Source organism: Chaetura pelagica, unplaced genomic scaffold (assembly GCF_000747805.2).
Source record: "Chaetura pelagica isolate M959 unplaced genomic scaffold, ChaPel_1.0 scaffold159, whole genome shotgun sequence".
Lineage (NCBI taxonomy): Eukaryota > Metazoa > Chordata > Aves > Apodiformes > Apodidae > Chaetura > Chaetura pelagica.
In genome coordinates this window covers 4,004,822-4,022,947 of record NW_009954555.1, presented here as the reverse complement: position 1 = coordinate 4,022,947, position 18,126 = coordinate 4,004,822, and the positions used below count along the sequence as shown (strand labels likewise).

Below are 18,126 nucleotides of genomic sequence, written 5' to 3'. Positions count from 1 at the left end.
GCTGGAGCCAGACTATGTCTTACAGTTCCTTTCATCCTCTTGACTGGATTTTAAAATGTCTGGTGAAGATCTCTGTGCAGAATGCATCCCAGCAGCTGCTGGGACAGGCAGGCAAGGACATGGGTGGCTTTAAAGAAAATATTTTTGACATGGGTTTCCTGAAACTGCTGGAACCTGGAAACTTGCTGGGAGGTGTGCCCTTCCTTTGCTTGTGGGCTGAGCATCCTGCTGCTGCTTTCATGTGGTACAATGCTCTCTGCAAAGCCACTTTCAAAATCATGGCAAAAATACATGATTTTGAGGTACTTCTTCTTTGTCTTCCCCTGGCCTGAAATCATACAGCTGAGTTGAAGGACTGTTGACCTGAAAGAAACTATTTCCCTGTATTGCTGTGGTGGATGTGAAGGGGGGGACACTGTGAGATGTCACAACAGCACAGTCTCTCCCTAGCTTTGGCAGAGCTGACTGGATCAAGAATGCTCTGGTTACACTTCTCTGAAAAATAATCACATGTAACATCTTCCAGACCCCTGTCCTGCTACTGCAATCAACCAGCATCTTTAGATTCCTCCTAGTTGCATGCAGTGGTCACAGCCATCCTTAGAAACCAGCTCTGTGTGCTTCTTGGGCCAGGCTGGGCCTCAGGTGCTTTCTGTGACCTTGCTCAAGGCACTTACCTCTCCCTTCAGCTTCCTGCTGCTATCAAAGTGGGAATATTCCATCCCTTCTTCCTGCCTGTGAGCAGTCTGGGGACAGACATTATGCACATCACCTGCCAGACAGAATATGGGCTGGAAATTAATTGACCTGAGCTGATGAGGGCTTAAAATCCCTTGAATTGCTTAGAGTTTCTGCTTGAAATTGATTCTCACTTGTTAATGTTCGTGGCTTCTGAGGGTTTTTTTATATCAAAATGATTTTAGGGATGTGGTTCCTCTGCACTGCTTTCTGCTGGTTGCTCTGACAAGAACTGGAAGTACCTAATGTCCTTGAAAGATAGAGCAGGAATCTTTTATTTTCTTCACTTCCCCTCCTGATCTTGTGATCTGATTAACCTGACATCTTTGTCTCTCCTCTTTGTTCTGTCTCTGGGAACCCTCCATACCAATACCTTTTTCTTCTGCATTACATGTGTTTTTGGAGCACAGTTATTGCTCTTCTTTTAGTGGAGGATAATTGCTTCAGGGGAGAGTGCCTGGGCCACAGATGCTTTTTTTTTACTGGGGATAAATGCAATCATGGATAGCATTTAGAGGTTTGTTTTGTGGGTTTTTTTAAAGATGGCTTTTTACAGGAGGACTGTTAGAAATTGCTGCCTGAGTCCTGAGGAGGTACTGGGAGGAAGGGCCAGGGTTCACCTGAGAGCCAATCAATCTGCATACCTAATTGGTGTTGACAAACTGAATGTGGAAGGACTCTCTAGGTTACCATGGGAACAAAAAAGGAGGTGAATTCTGGTTCAACGCGTCTGAGCAAAAGGATGCCTCAGCATGTTTTGTTCTTGGGCTCTGCAGAAGGGGAGGGGGAAACATCTCTTCAACCCACTTCTCTCTGAATTCTTGGCCAGCTTGAAACAGTCTGGGGTCTCCTGAGAGTCTTGTTATCCTGTCATTTTATGCCTGTGAGTCCCAGGCTCCTCCAGGGAGTATGGGCTCTCCCTGGTCTTGCTGTGTGAGAGGATGTGGTGTCCTTGCAAAAGGTCTCCCAGGATCCTGTTCCAGCAGCTTGAAGCAGTGGGTGGGAGAGCAGCCAGACTGACAGGAAGCAAAACCAGGCAGAGAGGGAACCAAGTGTTCAGGTGTCTGTGTGTCCTGAGTGACCAGCAGGCATTAGGTTTGGGATCAGCAAATGCTGCAGCCTGCACAGGCTCACTGAGCAGGGTGGGCAGGGACACTGGGAAGGAATAGGACAATTCTTGGCAGTGTCCCAGAGTCTCCATCTCTTTTTCAGGCAGGAGTGGACTTGCCACTACTGCCTCCTGTTTGGTGGCTTCCAAGCAGATCTCACAGGCTGCTTCATGGAGCAGAGTTTAATTGGCATTTCACATCCTTCCTGAACTACTGAACACAAGGAATATTTTATTGTATCTGGGATTTCTGGCTACCTTATTAGAGGGCCAAACATCTCTTCCACTTCCCCAAGCAACTTATTAAACAGAGGCACTTGGGCAGCATTTGGCAAAAGCTTAATTCTCCTTCTTGTACTGACTGTTTGTCACTTCTTTTCATATTCAGAACCAGAATGAAGATGTCAAGAAGCAGCTGCTTGACCTGCAGCTGCAGCACAACAGCTTGAAACTGGAACATCGTAAGACACTGGAGACCCACAGCCAGAAATATGCCCAGCTGCAGCAGGAGAGGGACAGCGAGGTCACAAACCTGCAGGGTGAGTGTGAGGGAGAGCTGAGAAAACGCCAGAGACAGGAGTAGGAGCACCAGGTTCAGCCATCAGATCATGCTGCCTTACCCTGGCCTTTCTCTGGTGGGTGAGTGTAAATAACTTCACAAAGATGCTTCTTGTGGCAGAGAGAAAACATTGTGACATGTGGGTATCCCATCTATTTCAATATGTATTTTCCAGTTCTCTGTCCACACAGTGGAAACCAGTTTCTATCCTACTAGAATCCTGTAAATTCTAACATTTAAGCTTGGGAGCAAATTAAACATACTTTTTGTAATGAATGATGTAGGTCTTGCACTCTTAAGAGTGCAAATATTGCAAGGAATGCTGATCCCCCTAATTCCCAAAGAGCAGTTGCTGTTTAGTCTGCTGTTTAATTAGGTTCTGGGGTTTTAAGGTTCACATCTGTTCTTATTTAGGTTAGGTCTGGGAGAGCAAAATGTGCTTGTGTTTTGTTGTTTTTTTGTTTTCTCTGGTCAACACAGCCCCAGTATCTGATGAGCACTTCTGGGTTAGAAAGGGAGAGCTGAGCACAAGCAAGTGAAGCTTAAATATTTGATTGTCTCTCTTCTTGAAATCCAGTTCTATCAGAGGAAGGAGAATAATGCTCAGAAAACCAATGGGAAAAGGGAAGCTAATCAGGAAGGTTGGCTTAAGGCTGAGATATTAATATTCTTCCCAGGCTACTGCTCACTTGGGACTATCACTACACTTGGAAAAGAGCTCTTATCAGAATTTTTTTCTTCTCTTCTCTTGCAGATACAGTCTTTAAACTCAGAGAAGAGAGCAAGCTCCTTCGGAAGGCCCACCAGGAAGTTCACTCTCAGCTCCTCAGTGCCCAGGTAACCAGCCAGGGGCTGTTTGTGGCCACACAGGGTGGAGATGGCTGAGCCCACAAAGTACAGAGGGGGAGGCACAGCTTGTGGGGTGGGTACAAGCAGTACGTGGCAGTCAGGGCAGTGAAGCTGCTCTAAAGTCTCTTCCCTTTGTGCCAACCACCTTCACAAGCTTTTGATGGGCCCCAGTTCTGCCTTCATCTAGCTTGTTCTGACTGGAAGCAGTCTCCTACTAGCTAGGGCTGTATCCCATGAACTGTTCTTGGCTTCCTTTTCCTCATTCCTTTTATGTTAGCTACGCTGAGTTGTTTTGTTGGGAATTGTTTTGGTTGTTTTTTTTTAATGTTAGTTTTAAGGTCAAATTTCAGGGGAAGAACTGAAATCAACAGAGCCTGCTCAGGAATTAATTTCCTGCTAAACTTTCCGTGCTGCTTGGAAACTTTCCTACTCTGCTCAGTCCCTAATTTGGTCCATTTCCAGGTACCCTGGCAAGGATATGAAAAGCTCTCTCCCCTCACTTTCCTATAAATAACAGGGGGAAGAGTGGGGAACTTTTCCTAAGTAGCTTTTTCAAGCCCTGCACTTCAGGGTTGGAGATAGAAGAAAAAAGCTGCAGCAGAGAGAAGAGTGTGGCATTTGCTGAACAGTCCAGGAGAATCAGTTTTCATTTGCCTTGCAAAGTAAATTGCTGAGTAGGATTATGCCAATTATCCTCAGCCCCTCTGAGATGAGCACATCCGTGGAGAAATGTCTCCACAGGAAAAAAAAAAAAGCTGACCTTGAAGGTACATGTGTGTGAGGCACAGGAGGAGAAGCTTGACAAGAGCCAGGACACAGTTCCTGTGCAAAGGCAGGAGTCACAGCAATGGCTTATGCACCGTGTTGGTCAAGGAGTCAGTGTCCTGGGTCAGCACTTCCAGGGTAAAGGTATGCAATAAATTAAAATGAAAGACTGGCAAAGGGGGAATACAGAATATCTGTGAAATCTGGAGGGAAAGCTGAAGACCAGATTGGACTTAATCACTGTGAATTATCTCCAGCCTTTCATAGATATAAAATGTTTCTTCTTTAGCATGAACCTGTGCTGCACAACTGGCCCTTCTCTGTGACGAGTTGCTTAACCATGTTACTTGTGAGATTTCTCTGTATCCTTCTCATCTCCACAGGCCCAGATGGAAGAGTTCAGGCAGCTCAAGGAAGCTCTACAGAAGATGCCAAGCTTCAAAGCAGGAGGAGCTGGGAAGGGGCAGCAGCAGCTTCAGGTGCCAAAGGAGCAGCCCATGGCACCAGCCAACAGCCAGGCACAGCTGGCCAGGCAGAAGGTGTGGTACTGCCAGGAGACCCCAGGGAGGAGACTTCTGCAGGGCTTCTGTGGGTCTTCAGCATGGGGCTTTGAACTGGAGAGAACTGAGCTTGTTCCTCGAGCTTGCTCTTGTCCTTTCTTCCCTGCAGGCTCTTCCAGTTAACCAGGAGAATCATCCTGCTGGGAATGGGAACTTGCTGGCCTCGCAGGTCGCTGGAGCTCAGAAGCTGGCAGAGGGGCCTCAGCTGCAGGGCCATAACCCCTACAGCAATGATGGCCTGAGGCCACAGGCCAACATGCTCTTTACCCACCCAGCCCCACTGCAAGATGCCAATTCACTGCCAGGGGCTTTGCCAGCCTGGCCAGCCAGACACGGGGATGGCCACATCATCCGCTTCACCCGGACCATGAACAGCCTGCCCAGTGGGAACCCAGTAAGTCCTGCACATTTGGGGCTTGCTTTATGTAGCCCTTGCTTTTGAAGCTCAAAAAGATGGTATTTGTAATGACATGCATGTGTGCATTCCTCTTCCCTGGTGTGAAAACTGTCCTGACCTCAGGTTTCAGACTCCTGTGTACTCCTGGAGTCTGTGGTTGAGAGGCTGGGCTCAGACAGACAGGCTGGAGTTCCCTTTCTGGATCCTGCTGGATTTGCAAAGAGTAAATCATAAAAGCAGCTCCATGGCCTCCTGGGGTGACTGAGAGGGAGCTTATGGAAAGCAAACCTCTAAAAAAAGGCAATAATTGCAGTATGGTTAGACTATAATTACAGTAACTATTATAATAGCAACGTGTGTTGTTCTTTTTTAGAAGTGCCTGTGTGCTGCTCCTCTTTTTTTGGAGATTCATCTGTCTAAGACAAACTTGAGTCACATAGGATCCAAATTATTTCCTCTTGGCTGTGTGGCATGAGAAGAACCTCTTTAGGTGCAGGCTGTCAGGACAGGACTGTAGATTAGTTCTGGAGCACTTCTGGATCTGTTGTTCTTTGACAAAGGATCCCTCTGGTCCATAAGCCTGCCCAAATGCAAGGGAGATCTGTAGGTACCTGCTCAGATGTGGAGCTTGGAGATGTCCTGGTGTGTGCTGAGGATGCACATGTCTTCTCTGCAGGATCTCAAGATGGTGATGCGCATTCAGGTGAGAAGTAACAAGGAGAGCCAAGCTCCTGGATTGTCACTCTCTGACCCAAACCAACCACCTGCAGCAGAAAAACCTCAGATGCCAGACAACCACCAGCCCCCAGGGAGCAGACAGGTGCCAATGCAGAGGTTGGTGAGACCAAATTCCCTCCTGCTCTCCATGTTCAGCCTCAAAGGAACCATACAGGCTGGTCCCTGGCCTCTCTCATGTTGATTGTGGTTTGAATCATAGAATCATCATCATTTCTATTTGAAAGATGGTTGAAGAAAGTGTTAGTTCCTGGTCCCACTGTCAATCTAATTCTTGTAACTGACTTGCTGCCAGGTCTGTCTCGACTGGAGCAGACTGGTGGTGGTGTGTGATTGAACTCTCAGCCTGCTATGGGTGCTGTGCTGGAAAAAAATCCCCACCAGAGGCTCTTGTGTGACTGGTGTGTGCTCTGCACCTGCCTCTGCTCTTGAACTGTGGGCTGAAGTGTGTGTTGTGGGGAGAGAAAGAGGAGGTGCTGCTGAGTGAGTTGGGGTCAGCATGGATTTCCTACTAGCCAGAGGAGAAGGTGGGAAGGGAGTCTGGACTGACTGCAAGAAATCTCCTCCCTTCCAGTGATGGTGACTTAAATATCCTGTTTTCTTTAGCAGACTGAAGGAATTCTGCATGATGGAAGCAACCCATCTGCAGCAGGAAGGGTGGCTAAGAATTCCTTCAGCCTCTATAAATAAGAGGCATTAAGTTGTATATTAGAGCTGCAACTTGCTAATTTTTTCCACTAATTAATCAGTAATCTGCCAAGATCTGCAGGAGCAACCAGACATTGAAGATCTGAAGCTGTCTCATCTCCAAGGTTACGTGTAATCTAGAAGCAAGGGCTTACAAGAAAAGACTGGGAATCTTCTGAGCTTAGCTGAGACCTTGGTATTAAAATTCCCTGACACTTGGGCCTGTTGCTCCTATCAGACATCCCCAGCACAATATGTTCTCCAGCTCCAGTCTAGAGGAAAACAGGAGAGGAGAGCTCTGGGGAGGGGAGTCCCTTGAAAGGGGCAGAGGTTCAGAGAACAGGATGGAATTCCTACAGCATGGTACTTGTGTTGCTGTAGTACCTGGGAGCCTAGTCAGGGACCTGGATCCTGTTGTACTGGATGCTGCAGAAGCACAGGAGGAAGTGTTTACTTCCTCAGAGCACTCACAGAAAACCAGTTAGTTTTGCAAAAGGAAGAAAATGTCTTTCTGAGGCTGCAATTCATCAAAGTCTGGCCATAAGCCAAAAACTGACTCTGAAAATAGTGCTTCCTCATTTAACTTATTTATCCCTTGTCTGTGTCCAGGTCATATCTGCTCAGTTTACTGGAGCAAACAAGATTTAATTTCTATTTTATCTATAAGAGGAGGCTTCTGGATTTCATTCTAAATTCAGCCTGATCCTACCTGTTCTTATCTGCCATTTTTGGTTGTTCCCTTAACCCAGAGTCTCCCCAGGTCAGAGATTGTGCTTTGCCAGTTTCTTTAAAGGGCAAAGTCCTGCCCATCCTGCTTTGACAGGTAACATCTGCATGGACACACAGAGGATATTCTGCCTATCTCAGGGAAGGACTTGTGTGGGTGTGACTGGAGGTGAGGGTTGAAGTGGTGATGGCAGAACGGCCTTTCCTCAGCTCCTTAGAGTGGACACCATCAGAAAATGCCAATACTGGTTTTGTTTGGCAAATGGTTTCTGCCAGGACAGAGCTCATGGTATGTTTGGTGTGCTTTGCTTTTACTTGATCTATCATCAAGGAATTACTGAGCAGCTGGAGGCTGTTATTTACCCTGCAGGAGGTGTGTGATAAGGAGAGCAGAAACCAGCTTTCTCCGGAAGGTCTCGATGCCAAGAACAACATCAGACCTCAGCAGAGCACAGAAGGGGCCTTAGAGCCAGTGCCAAGGGCTCAGCCTTGGGTGGCTGAGACCAGCAGATTCCAGAGGAGCCCTGGATGGCCAAATTTGCATGTTGATGGTTTTATAATGGGGGAAATCTGAGCAGAAGGCTGGGTTATGATTTTTCTTCCTGAAAGTTCTGTGTGGTGGCAGTATGCTGGCTTAGGAAAGCTCTCAGTGTCTATTTAGAATTGGAGTTCATTGCTCCATGGATATGTTTTGGTATCACATAATTAATATTAAAGCAGTTCTACAATGAATTTCGTTATAAAGCATAACTTATTTTGTATTTATGTGGTGTGTTAGATGTTCTGTTTCAAGCAGATATCACAGCAACTAATGCAATCTGCTAGTTTTGCCAAAAGAAGTTAAATTAGGACAAACTTCTTTGTGTGTTGGAGTTTTTTTTCCTCTGCTTGCCATTTCTGAAATAGCATTTTGCAATCTCTCTTGACATACTGAGATGGGGGGATTCTGTTTTGTTTCCTACCCCCGTTGCAGCTGGAAAGACATAGTTAATAAAGTGGATAACCAAAGGGATGAGGAACAAGTGCACAGTTACCCAAAGAGCCTTCATCTGGATCCCAAGCCTGGGCAAGAGATGCAGAAAGGCAGCCCCCAGCCAGCAGCAGGTCAGAAGAGAGGGGAAGAGCATCCAAGAGCTGCTCAGGAGGGCGAGAAGGAAAGGACAGATGAGGAGGAACTGGAAATGGGTATGTTTCCCTAATCCTGTGCTGGACAGGACTCATTTATTGCTGATCAAGGTGGGGAGGGAGGAAGTGCTTGTGTGTGAGAGTGCTGGTGTTCAAGGAAACCTTACAACTCTTGGAAAAGTCTGATGCTTTTATTGTCCTTGGTCAAATGAAAAGCCTGGACCATTTTCCATTCTTGTTCCCTGTTGTGCTGCAACCTCACACATTTCCAAAGTAGTGGACTCACAATCTGTGTAAGTGAAGTCAATTCTCCTTTCTTTCTTACGGGAGTGAGAAGGAAAATGTCCCAGTTTTTTTTTGCAAGACTTGATCTCAGTCTCCCATAGGAATTGACTTAATTTTTTTTAGAAGTGGGTTTTCTAACTTAGGAAAGAAAATTTCCCAACTCTCCTTAGGAGGCTAAAAGCAAATAAATGAAGGGGCAGCTACGTGGACTGGTCAGTCAGCCACCAGGGCAGCTACAGCTGTTTTGAAGCCTGGTAATAACTGCAGTTGGGCAATGGAGCTCTTGGAACAGGATTTAGAATTCCTCAGCCTTCTGCTCTGGGTCTCTTCAGACCCCTGTGCACTGAATCACTCAGCTAATGACAGACTGGGTGAAGCATTTGTCTGAGTGTGAAGTTCATCATCTCACCATGAAACCAACTAATGAATAATCTATTAGGTGATGCATCTGAGAGCAGAATCTTTGCCTCCTCTTCCAGTGTGAACACTTTATAAACAGGTTTCTCTGCTGCAAACAGCCTCTGCCATCCATTTATCTTGCACACTTGGAAAAGAACCTGCCAGACCTGGAAGTTAGCAAGTCACCTTTGTCAAAAAAAGGGACACTGAAATGTAGATATGAGTAATTCTAATCCTGTGTGTTGCTAGACTGAGGAAGAATGATTAAGTAGGTGGCTTTTCATGTAGTAATTTTTTACTACGGTCTTGGATGCAGTAAGGCAGGGGAGCCAGGAGCTGACTCCTGAGAGGTTCTCATCTGAAATGCTGGCTTGCATCCTATTTAAGATGATTAAGATGGTCTCAGCCTGGTTTCTTCACCAGTAGATTTTGGCTCTGGATTTGGAACAGGGGAAGGACGTCACAGGGCAGGGATTAAAGCCTGTGGCTGAACCTTGGGTCAAAAGGCTGAAATCCCCCAAGATGGGGCATTTCCTCCCAGGCTCTTGGCTCAGTTCACTCTGTGCAGGTGAAGTTCTCCCTCCCAGAACAGCAGCAGTTGGGTCACACTGCTGATGTGCACAGAGGGGCTGGTCTGGAGAGGAGGTTTGGTGTGCCTGTGCTGGTCCACAGCCACCTTTGGCTGCTATTTCATGTTTTGCTTTAGCTGCCATTTCATGTTTTGCTGACCTGATTTTCAGCAAGTCCCCTCAGAGGACCTGAACTAATTGGTTCACATCAAAATGAATTCTACCCTGAAAAGAAAAGGCCTCATGGCAGGTATAGAGGAGTGTGAGGACCAACAGCTCTTGACCTCTGTGTCCTAATTGGGATGAACAGCCACAGAACTGACTGGGCTGCCCTGGCCCTGGTGCTGGGAATGTTGGTGTCTCACAGGGTCCTGAGGTGTCCTATTCTGGCAGCTGGAGGAGAATGGTGCTGCTCTGCCCTCTGAATGGGCCTGAGGAGACATCCCTCTGGAAGCACACATGGAGCCTGCAGGCAGGTTGAGACAAATCCCTGTGGGACATGGAGTTAATTCAGCAAGAATCCTAACTGGTGGGACTGGATTTTGAGAGGTTGCACTGGTAACTGTCCCTTTTCCTTGCAGATGCAGGAGTGATTGAGAGAGAGGAGAACCTGCATTCTCAGAAGGAGCTTGTTGCCCAGGAGCCAATGGTAAGTGTCACCTGGGTGCAACCCCAGCTCTGAACAAGATTCCAGCTGTCCCACTTACATCCATGCTTTCCCAGAAGTTTGTGTAACATGCAGCTCCAGACTCCTTGGTTCTGGAGGGGTTCAGAGATAACAAAGACTGAGGGAGGGTTGTTTTCAGAACCATTATCATGCTTGAAGAGAGGTGTAACTGCTTGCTGGGGAAGGCAGTCTCACCTTGGGCTCTGTCTCCCAAGGGCATGTCCTGCCTGGTATTCACAAGAGGCTTTTTTGTCCAGATGCCAGATGATGCTGCAGATCCTGCCCAGGATCCCAATAACCAAGGGGAGGATGAGTTTGAGGAAGCTGAGCTGGAGAGACCTGACTTTGAAGAGAAGATGGGAGGTTTGGAGAAGTTCAAGGAGCCCAGCATGAAGGAAGAGTCTAAGGAGAAGCTACTGAAGGTGACTGACCTGAGGGCAACCAGCAGGGACCAGGGAGAGATCCCCAGCTATGAGCAGGGTGAGGCAGAGGACTTAAGGACTCAGAGTAAAAACACATCATATTCCTGGATGGATCCAGAATCCCACCACAGGGTTATGGAGAAACCTTCAGAGAATCAGTGGGTTGGTCAGTACCAGAACTTGTTCTCTCCCTGTCCTCTCTGCTTGCTGAAGGCAGCCTTAGCATTTGCAGCACCTACATGTCTGGAGAGACAAGGAGCACGAGCTGGCTCTTGCTGCAGAGGTCCTGTGTCCTCAAGCACTTGAGAGACCAAAACCAGAGACAATACCAAGGACCTGTGCTGAGGTCTGGTGAGAGCAGGCACTGCTGCTCCTGGGAAGGGCAGGCTCCTGGCAGCAGGGACAGCAGGTGAGGATTCTGCCTCCTTTTTGCCTGCTTGCAGATGGAATCCATTTCATTTGCAAAGTGCTTCTTGCTGTCTGAAGCCAGGTCCTGCATCAGGGAAACATGAGCTTGTTTTGATAAGCAGCTGAGTGTTGCTTGTTTTAAAAAGGAGTGGTTTATCTGTCAGGCTCTATAGTCATGATTAATAGTGAGGTTTAAAATATATATGTATGTGTATATATATATATAAAATCCAGGCCAATGAAAGCAAACAAGAAAGAGATCTGGCACCAGCAGAGCAACACCTCCTAAAGGTTAGGGAAAATGTGGAAAGAATTAGTGACAGAAATACCTGCCTTTCAGATAGGGCTGGGCTGTGCTTCCTGGAGCTCTGCACTAAGGAACTTGTAGGTTCCCTGCAGCCCTGGGACCTTCCTGCTGCAGGAGAGGCCTCTCTCCCTGGTGGAAGGAACTGGGCAGTTACCAATGGCAGGTGGGAAGGGAGACTGGTTGGAGAAAGTAAAGATGGAGTTGGGGTGTCCTCATTGTCTCTCCACTGGCCTCTGATCCTTGCTCTGTAGCTCAGCCTTCCAGACCTGGGGCTCTAATACAGGAGAGCTGTATCCCTGGCAGGGAATGGAAGTGATTGGGGCACCATCAGCAGTGTCTGACTTCCTGTGTTTTTCAGGATGCTGACAGACCTGCCAAGCCCAGGGAAGAGCCAGTGGAGGACTACCAAGAAGATCAGGAGCAAGAAATTGTACGACTCCAAGGTTCTTCCCCTTTCCCTCTCTGGTGTGTTTGTTACCTGGGTATGTTGGGAGCCAGGAGTTGAGTGTGACCCAGCATTTAGGTGGGAGCACCCACTTCAGTTTTGGCTCTGCCTGCTCAGTGAGGTGGGTCTCCAGAACAAACCTGGAACTGACTTACATCTGCTCCCTTTTCTTTTTCAAGCTTCCAGAGCACCCTTTACACTCTGTCTCCCCTCCTCATTTCTTTCTGCACCCATCTGCAGCAGTTGAGCTGTGAGATGTTCACCAAACAGCTCCTGGGGGGATTATGAGCTGTGCTGGTGCAGCAAGGCAAGATCAATAGGTGTTCTTCTAATCATCACCCTGGGGTTTTAATTCCTGTGGTGAGAAATTCATTGGGAGCTCTGCAAGTCACATAAAAGTATGGGTGACAGGAGAATGTGACATCTCACTCCTGAGGCAGGAGGGGGAGGTGGTGGGTTGGTTGGACCACAGTTGCCAGGAAGCCACTGTTCCCTTGTGTGGCTGAGAACAGGTCCCAGAGCCCCAGGACTCCTGCAGTCAGTGACAGGCTGGCATTCCTCAGGGAGAAAAATTGGAGGCCACCAAAGATCAAGAGCATGAGCTCTAGAGAGGATCACCCTGGTGCCTCTGGCTCATGCAGATAGAAGTGAAGCATCCTCTTCATCCTCTCTTTGATTTTTATGAGTGGCTCCTGCTGGTTTGTTCTGCAGTTTGGAGGTGGTTGCTGAGGAGCTGAGGGTTTGGGCTGCCTGCTGGGAATGCAGGGGTGGGGAAATAAGGGATGGGCAGAAGCTATCCTTGCCCTGGGTGTAGAACCTGGTGTGTACAGTGGGTAGTTGGAGCTCCGAGTGCCCAGGGAGGCTGTACTGGCTGCTGCACCTCATGGGGGGATTTGTTACATGGCTTTAAGTGTGGTGGGTGTAGGAAATCTCCTGCTCATGTAGCAGTGGCAACAGGCTGTGATGGCAAAATGGTTTTGTAATGCCAGGGTATGAAATGTGCTTGGAATGAACAGGCTGATCATGGCAACACAGGCTTCTCACCTCTGTGTCTTGGCTTAGTGGCTGCAAATGACTCCCAGAGGTCCCTGGCAGAGATGGATTCTTCCCTGTTTTCCTGAGTTTTCCAAGCTGGGCTGGCATACTAAAAAAGCTATAGTGGTTAGGGTCTCCTTTTCCAGGCCTTGCTGATTTTTCCTTCCTCTGCACCCAGGAGGATCATGGAGGTGAGGTGGATGACAATGATGACCTGGAACTTGTCCAAGACCAGAAGGACCATGGAGGCATAGAGGGAGCTGGGGGCAAGAAGGATGACTATTACTGAAAGCTGCTGAAGGAAGATGGAATACACTAGGAATGAGGAGATAGGAGCTCCTCCTGGGAACTGGCTCCTGTGTTCAACACTGCCCAGAACAGACACAGGCAGGAGGAGGTAACTGTCTCTGCAGGCACTGAGCAGGCTGCTTGCAGATGTGCATCACATCTGCACGTGTGGGGCCATTGCTGCCTCTCCAGTCACCAGCATGGAAGTGCTCTCAGACTGTAGGAATGATTTCATTCTGCTGCTTCTCTTAGAAGCACTTTTTGATTTACTGTGTTCTTCACCCTCTTGCTATCCCTATCCCCTCCCAAGCTGGAGAGTTTTTCTTATTTTTTTAACACCCTGGTCAGCAGAGGGGAGCCTGAACTGGTCCTGGGGCTTTTACTCAGCTGATTGATAATACAAAGGAATCTGTCTTCATAAAATATTTTGCTCAGTGGTGTTTCTTTAAAACATCCTTTTCTCCCACCAGAGTAGGTGGAGAGGCAGTCAGCCTGCTTGGTCTGGAGTGATGCAAGGTGAGAGCTAACCATGAGCACCAACAAATTACTCTGTGTGTGTGTCTGTGAACAACTGGGTCCTCTCACTGGTGCACAGATTCTGCCACTGACTCAGAGCAGAGCTTGTAGAGTTTTCCCTTCCTTGGCTTTGAGCTGGGACTGTCCTGCTGAGCTTGGAGCCTCCCTTAATGTTGTGCCTCTTGTCTTGACGTGTCTTCTGCCTCCTGAGCTCCTGGAGAAGTGGCTGGCCTGACCTAAGCCAGGCTCTTCTGGGCTGGTGGCAGGGACTGCCACAGAAATAACCAAGCATGGTGGATGGAGCACTTCATGGCACAGCTGTGGGAATTGTTCTTACTTTGTGTAGTATTTTGGTGGTGTGGAAGCCCCCAGCGGGACACGAACAGATTCCGAGGAGGGGCAGACTTAGAGTTTTCAGCTGGAAGCGGCAGGCTGGGAGCAGACACCCGGCTCTGTGAGGGGTGCATCTGCTCAAACCTTCCTGTTCCTGCTGCGGGTACAGCATCCAGGCAGAGCTGTCCCTGCTCTGCCCTCCTCAGGCCACCAGCAGAACCGAGCAGAGCAGAACCCAGCCTGCCTCTGCCCCTCGGACCCCGAAGCTCCTCCCTCCCTGACTTCCTGGCAAACACTCAGCTTGTAGGATCTCCAGAGTGGCTTGAAATGGTTAATGCTCGTTGCTGCTTTGTATTGCTGCCCTTGCTGTCTGATGCAATACTGCTCAGCCTCCACTGCCTGCTATAAATAGCACATTCAGAACGGATCAGCTGGAGTTGCAGATGAATCCTGATCAAAAACTGTCTGCAGGTCTCAGCTGGGCTGGTGAGATGGGCCTGTTTCACAGGTCAGTGCAGGATCAACAGCCAACATGTCTGTGACATGAGCTTCAGGCCTGCGTGTCCGAGCTGTCCCAGTGAGCTCTGTAGCAGTTATTTCTGCTGAATTTCACTCCTGTGCTTCTCTCAGCCTGTGACTGCCCGAGCACGGACATTCAGACCTCACTGGAAGTGAATCAAGTGCTGGAAATAGAACCCCAGTGGGGGTGAGGCTGTGTCTGACTCAGACTGCAGGAGCTATCTAAATTAGGAGGCAAATCCTGTGCTTTTGCTTCTCTAGGATGAGCAATCCTCAAAGTTATGACTCGGAGGGAACTGTAGCAACTCAGCCCTAAATGTGAAGCTGCCTGCTAGGAGGATGCTTTAGCAACCATATGTCAGATGGTGCCCTCAGCTGAGAGCTGAGCATCTCCTCTGCTCTAGGGATCCTCTGCCCTGGCTGCAGCCAGGACTAAAACTGGCAGTGCTGCAGAAGTGATTGGCTGCTGGGTGCTTGGTGCTGCCTTGCAAGTTGCCCCCATCTTCATTACTAGTTGACTGTAACAGGAGATGAAGCAGGAGACAGACCCAGTGGAGAAGAACTGGAAAAGCAGAAAACCTGTGGTGCTGGGGCAGTCTGAAGGCCCAGAAAGCAAGATGGGATGTCTCTGATTTTGATGTGCTGCCTGGGGGTTCACTGCTTAAAGCCAGTAACAGTGTCTTGCCTGAGTGGGGAACTGTTGGAGCAAATACAGGAGAGGTCCAGGCTGAGTTTTACAGCAGACTGAGGCACAGAGGAAGGTCTTAGGAAGCAGCTGGATTACTAAGAGAGCAAACAATGAGACAGGATTCACAGTGCTGGCAGGCTGAGCAAGCCAAAGCATGTGTTTTCACTTGTCTCTTGCATAAATAATTGATTTTTGCTTAGAGAGACAGTGCAAGGCCAAAGGACGCAGGGTGAGGTGTAGTTAACCTGCAGTGGTGTTACATGTTGTCAGGGGTTGCTCTTTATTTTCCTTTGCACCCTGACACAATGATGTAGAACAGATTTCTGTAAACAAATCTATTTCCAGGATTCACGTGATGGGAAAGTATTAAGTGGTTTGGCCACATCTTTAGCCAGATGATGAGAATTAACAGTACATTCTGGCCCCTTACAAGTAAAGGCTTGGACAAGGACAACATATGCCTATCAATTAGTTAAATGAAATCTCTGTTTAATGAAGCCTACTTCTCTGTAATCCCCTTCTTACCTGGAATCCCATTTAGGATTATTAGGCTCATTTACGTGGCATTTTTAGGGGTTAAAATTTCACAATCTAATAGGAGTTTAGTGAGAAGTTTTCTCTAAGACATCCAAGATAGAGGAGAAAAATGCCCCAAACCCTTGGATATCCTGTAGGTGTGAACTGTCTGCACATCCCAACCAAGAATGTTCTCTCATTTCTAATTGTAGATGGGACTTAGAGTAGCAGAGGTTTCTAAGGATGGCTGTTGTTCATATTCTGTGTAGTCTGAGTGGGACTGGCTGTTGTAAAACTAGGAATCTAACCTAGACTGCTGGAGCATAGACCTGCCAGGGAATGAACATCCTTCAGTGCTCATTCCTTCTTTGCACCTTGCAAGAATATTTGTCTTTTCACCCCATCTTTAGTGCCATTTTACACTCGAGCACCTCTGGAGTGAAACCTGCCAGTTTTGCTGAACTCCTGCTGCTTTGGTGTTAGAGAGGAGCAATATATATGGAAAAGATGTCAATATATATGGAAAAGATGTCAATATATATGGAAAAGATGTCAATATATATGGAAAAGATGAGGTAGGCATAAGTATCACTGGCAGGTTGGGGTGTTCTATATCCATATGTCCATGTGCCTGAAGCAAATGTGAAAATCAAAGGAGTATGTGTGTATCCATGTCTTATTGTGAAGAAGACTGGGTCTTGCAGGACTTGCAGGAGTCAGAGGTTCAGGACATGAACCCGCAGGGAAGAATGATTAGATCTTCCAGTTCCTGGTAATTTTGGCAGTCATCCTGGGCAGGACATTTGAGGAGGCTTCCACAGCTTCCCAGGAAATGCTGTATCTCTGGTTAGCTTGTTTTTCCCTCTTCTACAATTTCAAATGCAGGTATTTGAGTTCAATCCAGAGCTAAGGGATGTGGCACATGCAATCAGGTGTCTTCTCTGCTGTGCCAACCACTTTCCTCTCCTGTACCAAACACTAGGCCCATCTTTCCATTGGATCTCTCAGTGGAAGAACTCAACATGTGTTGCAAATCCTAAGGAACACCAGAGGCTGGTGCCAGATCTGATCCCTGAAACAACAGCTCTGCAGTGCAATCTGCTTTTAACAGCAGGAGAACTGCACAAAGTTTGAGGAGACACAACTTGCTTTGTTTGGCTCCAGCCACTTCCTGAACACCCCCATGTTTCTCAGGAAGGCTGATGAGATCTTCAGTTTTGCATCCTAGCTGGAATTCCACAGGTAAGTTTGCCTCAGCCACCACCAAGTGCCTTCAGTCCTTTTGTCCTGGAATAATAACCAAGTGTTTTCCAGGGAGAGCAACCATCACTACAACTTCAGCATCCTGCTGTTTGCTGGGCCTGTTTCTCATGGATTCCTCTTGGTATCAAAGGAGATCTCTAAGAACTTTCTCTAGGCAGGCACACACCTCCCCCTCAGCATTGAATTTGGTTAAAGACTAGATGTGGAAATAAGTTCTAGTACTTCTTAAATTAAAGATTTTTCTCCAGAAACCATAGATTTTAACAAGGCAAGGCTTTCAGACAGGAAAAGGTGTCCTGGTCTGAGGCCATTTTGGTCATGTTGATGTTCAGTGCATCTAGAAAACAAAACTAATGAAACAAGTTCCATGTTGCTGCAAATTACACTTGGTGTGTATTCACCTTCCATCTTCAATGAAGTCCAAGGGGTATGATTTGGGTTTGGTTTTTGTTCAGGTTATGAAAGAAAAACGGGCTTCAAAAAGTCTTATTTTTGTTGTATTTTAAACTTTTGTAAGACAATAAAACACTTTGAAAGAAAACCTGCCTAGTAAGCTTGTATTTCCAAGTAGGTAACACAGGGGGAAACTACACTGATGTGCTTAGGCACATTTCTGGGGTTTTTAACATGGTCATTGTTCTACTTTGCAGGTTAAATACAGACAAATGCATATGTTGTGCCAGGGAAACTGGAACAGGACCCTGTGTTAAATCTGATCAAAACACAAACCAAAAAAACCCCCACTTGGTTTGTGTGGGATGAAACCTGCAACTTGGAAGGACTTAAAGCAGCTTTTAGCAATTGAAGCGTTCAAAGAATCTTCAAGGAGGTATTTTTATTAGTTCCACGAAGAGAGGTTTTGTTTGCACACCGAGCCGGGTTTGCACCTCGGTGTAAGAGGTGGGTCAGGAAGGGGCAGGGGGCAGGGCTGGGCACTGCTGGCTGCTCCAGCCCCTGCTGTGCTGCAGAGCAGCTCCCTCGGGCTCAGGGGGGTGGATGGGCTGAGGCTGCGTCCTGAAAATGGCTTTTGTTTGGAAACGGGCGGAGGGAAAAGTCCCTTTTTCCTTTGGTCTCCCAGCCTGGGGGGCACAGCAGCAGCTCCCGGGGGGGCCCTGCCCGCATCTCTCTCCATCCCTGCTCCCAAGGGGTTAAAGCAGCAGGGTTCTGCGGACAGAACCCTGCAAGAAAATAAACACCATCACCCCTCTAGTTCCCCC

At 47.7% G+C, this 18,126-nt stretch overlaps 1 protein-coding gene across 1 annotated transcript in view; it reads left to right on the top strand.

Annotated features, from left to right (window-relative positions):
* The window catches only part of LOC104395481 (Golgi integral membrane protein 4-like), a 26,465-nt gene extending 13,390 nt beyond the window's left edge, over positions 1 to 13,075 (top strand). Inside the window, exons 5-14 of the mRNA XM_010005181.1 lie at positions 2,235 to 2,385; positions 3,160 to 3,242; positions 4,403 to 4,558; positions 4,689 to 4,973; positions 5,653 to 5,810; positions 8,098 to 8,309; positions 10,084 to 10,151; positions 10,427 to 10,523; positions 11,663 to 11,736; positions 12,965 to 13,075. Coding sequence (XP_010003483.1) covers positions 2,235 to 2,385; positions 3,160 to 3,242; positions 4,403 to 4,558; positions 4,689 to 4,973; positions 5,653 to 5,810; positions 8,098 to 8,309; positions 10,084 to 10,151; positions 10,427 to 10,523; positions 11,663 to 11,736; positions 12,965 to 13,075 — 1,395 coding nt within the window. The remainder of the gene's footprint in view (positions 1 to 2,234; positions 2,386 to 3,159; positions 3,243 to 4,402; positions 4,559 to 4,688; positions 4,974 to 5,652; positions 5,811 to 8,097; positions 8,310 to 10,083; positions 10,152 to 10,426; positions 10,524 to 11,662; positions 11,737 to 12,964) is intronic.
* Positions 13,076 to 18,126: the final 5,051 nt, after the last annotated feature.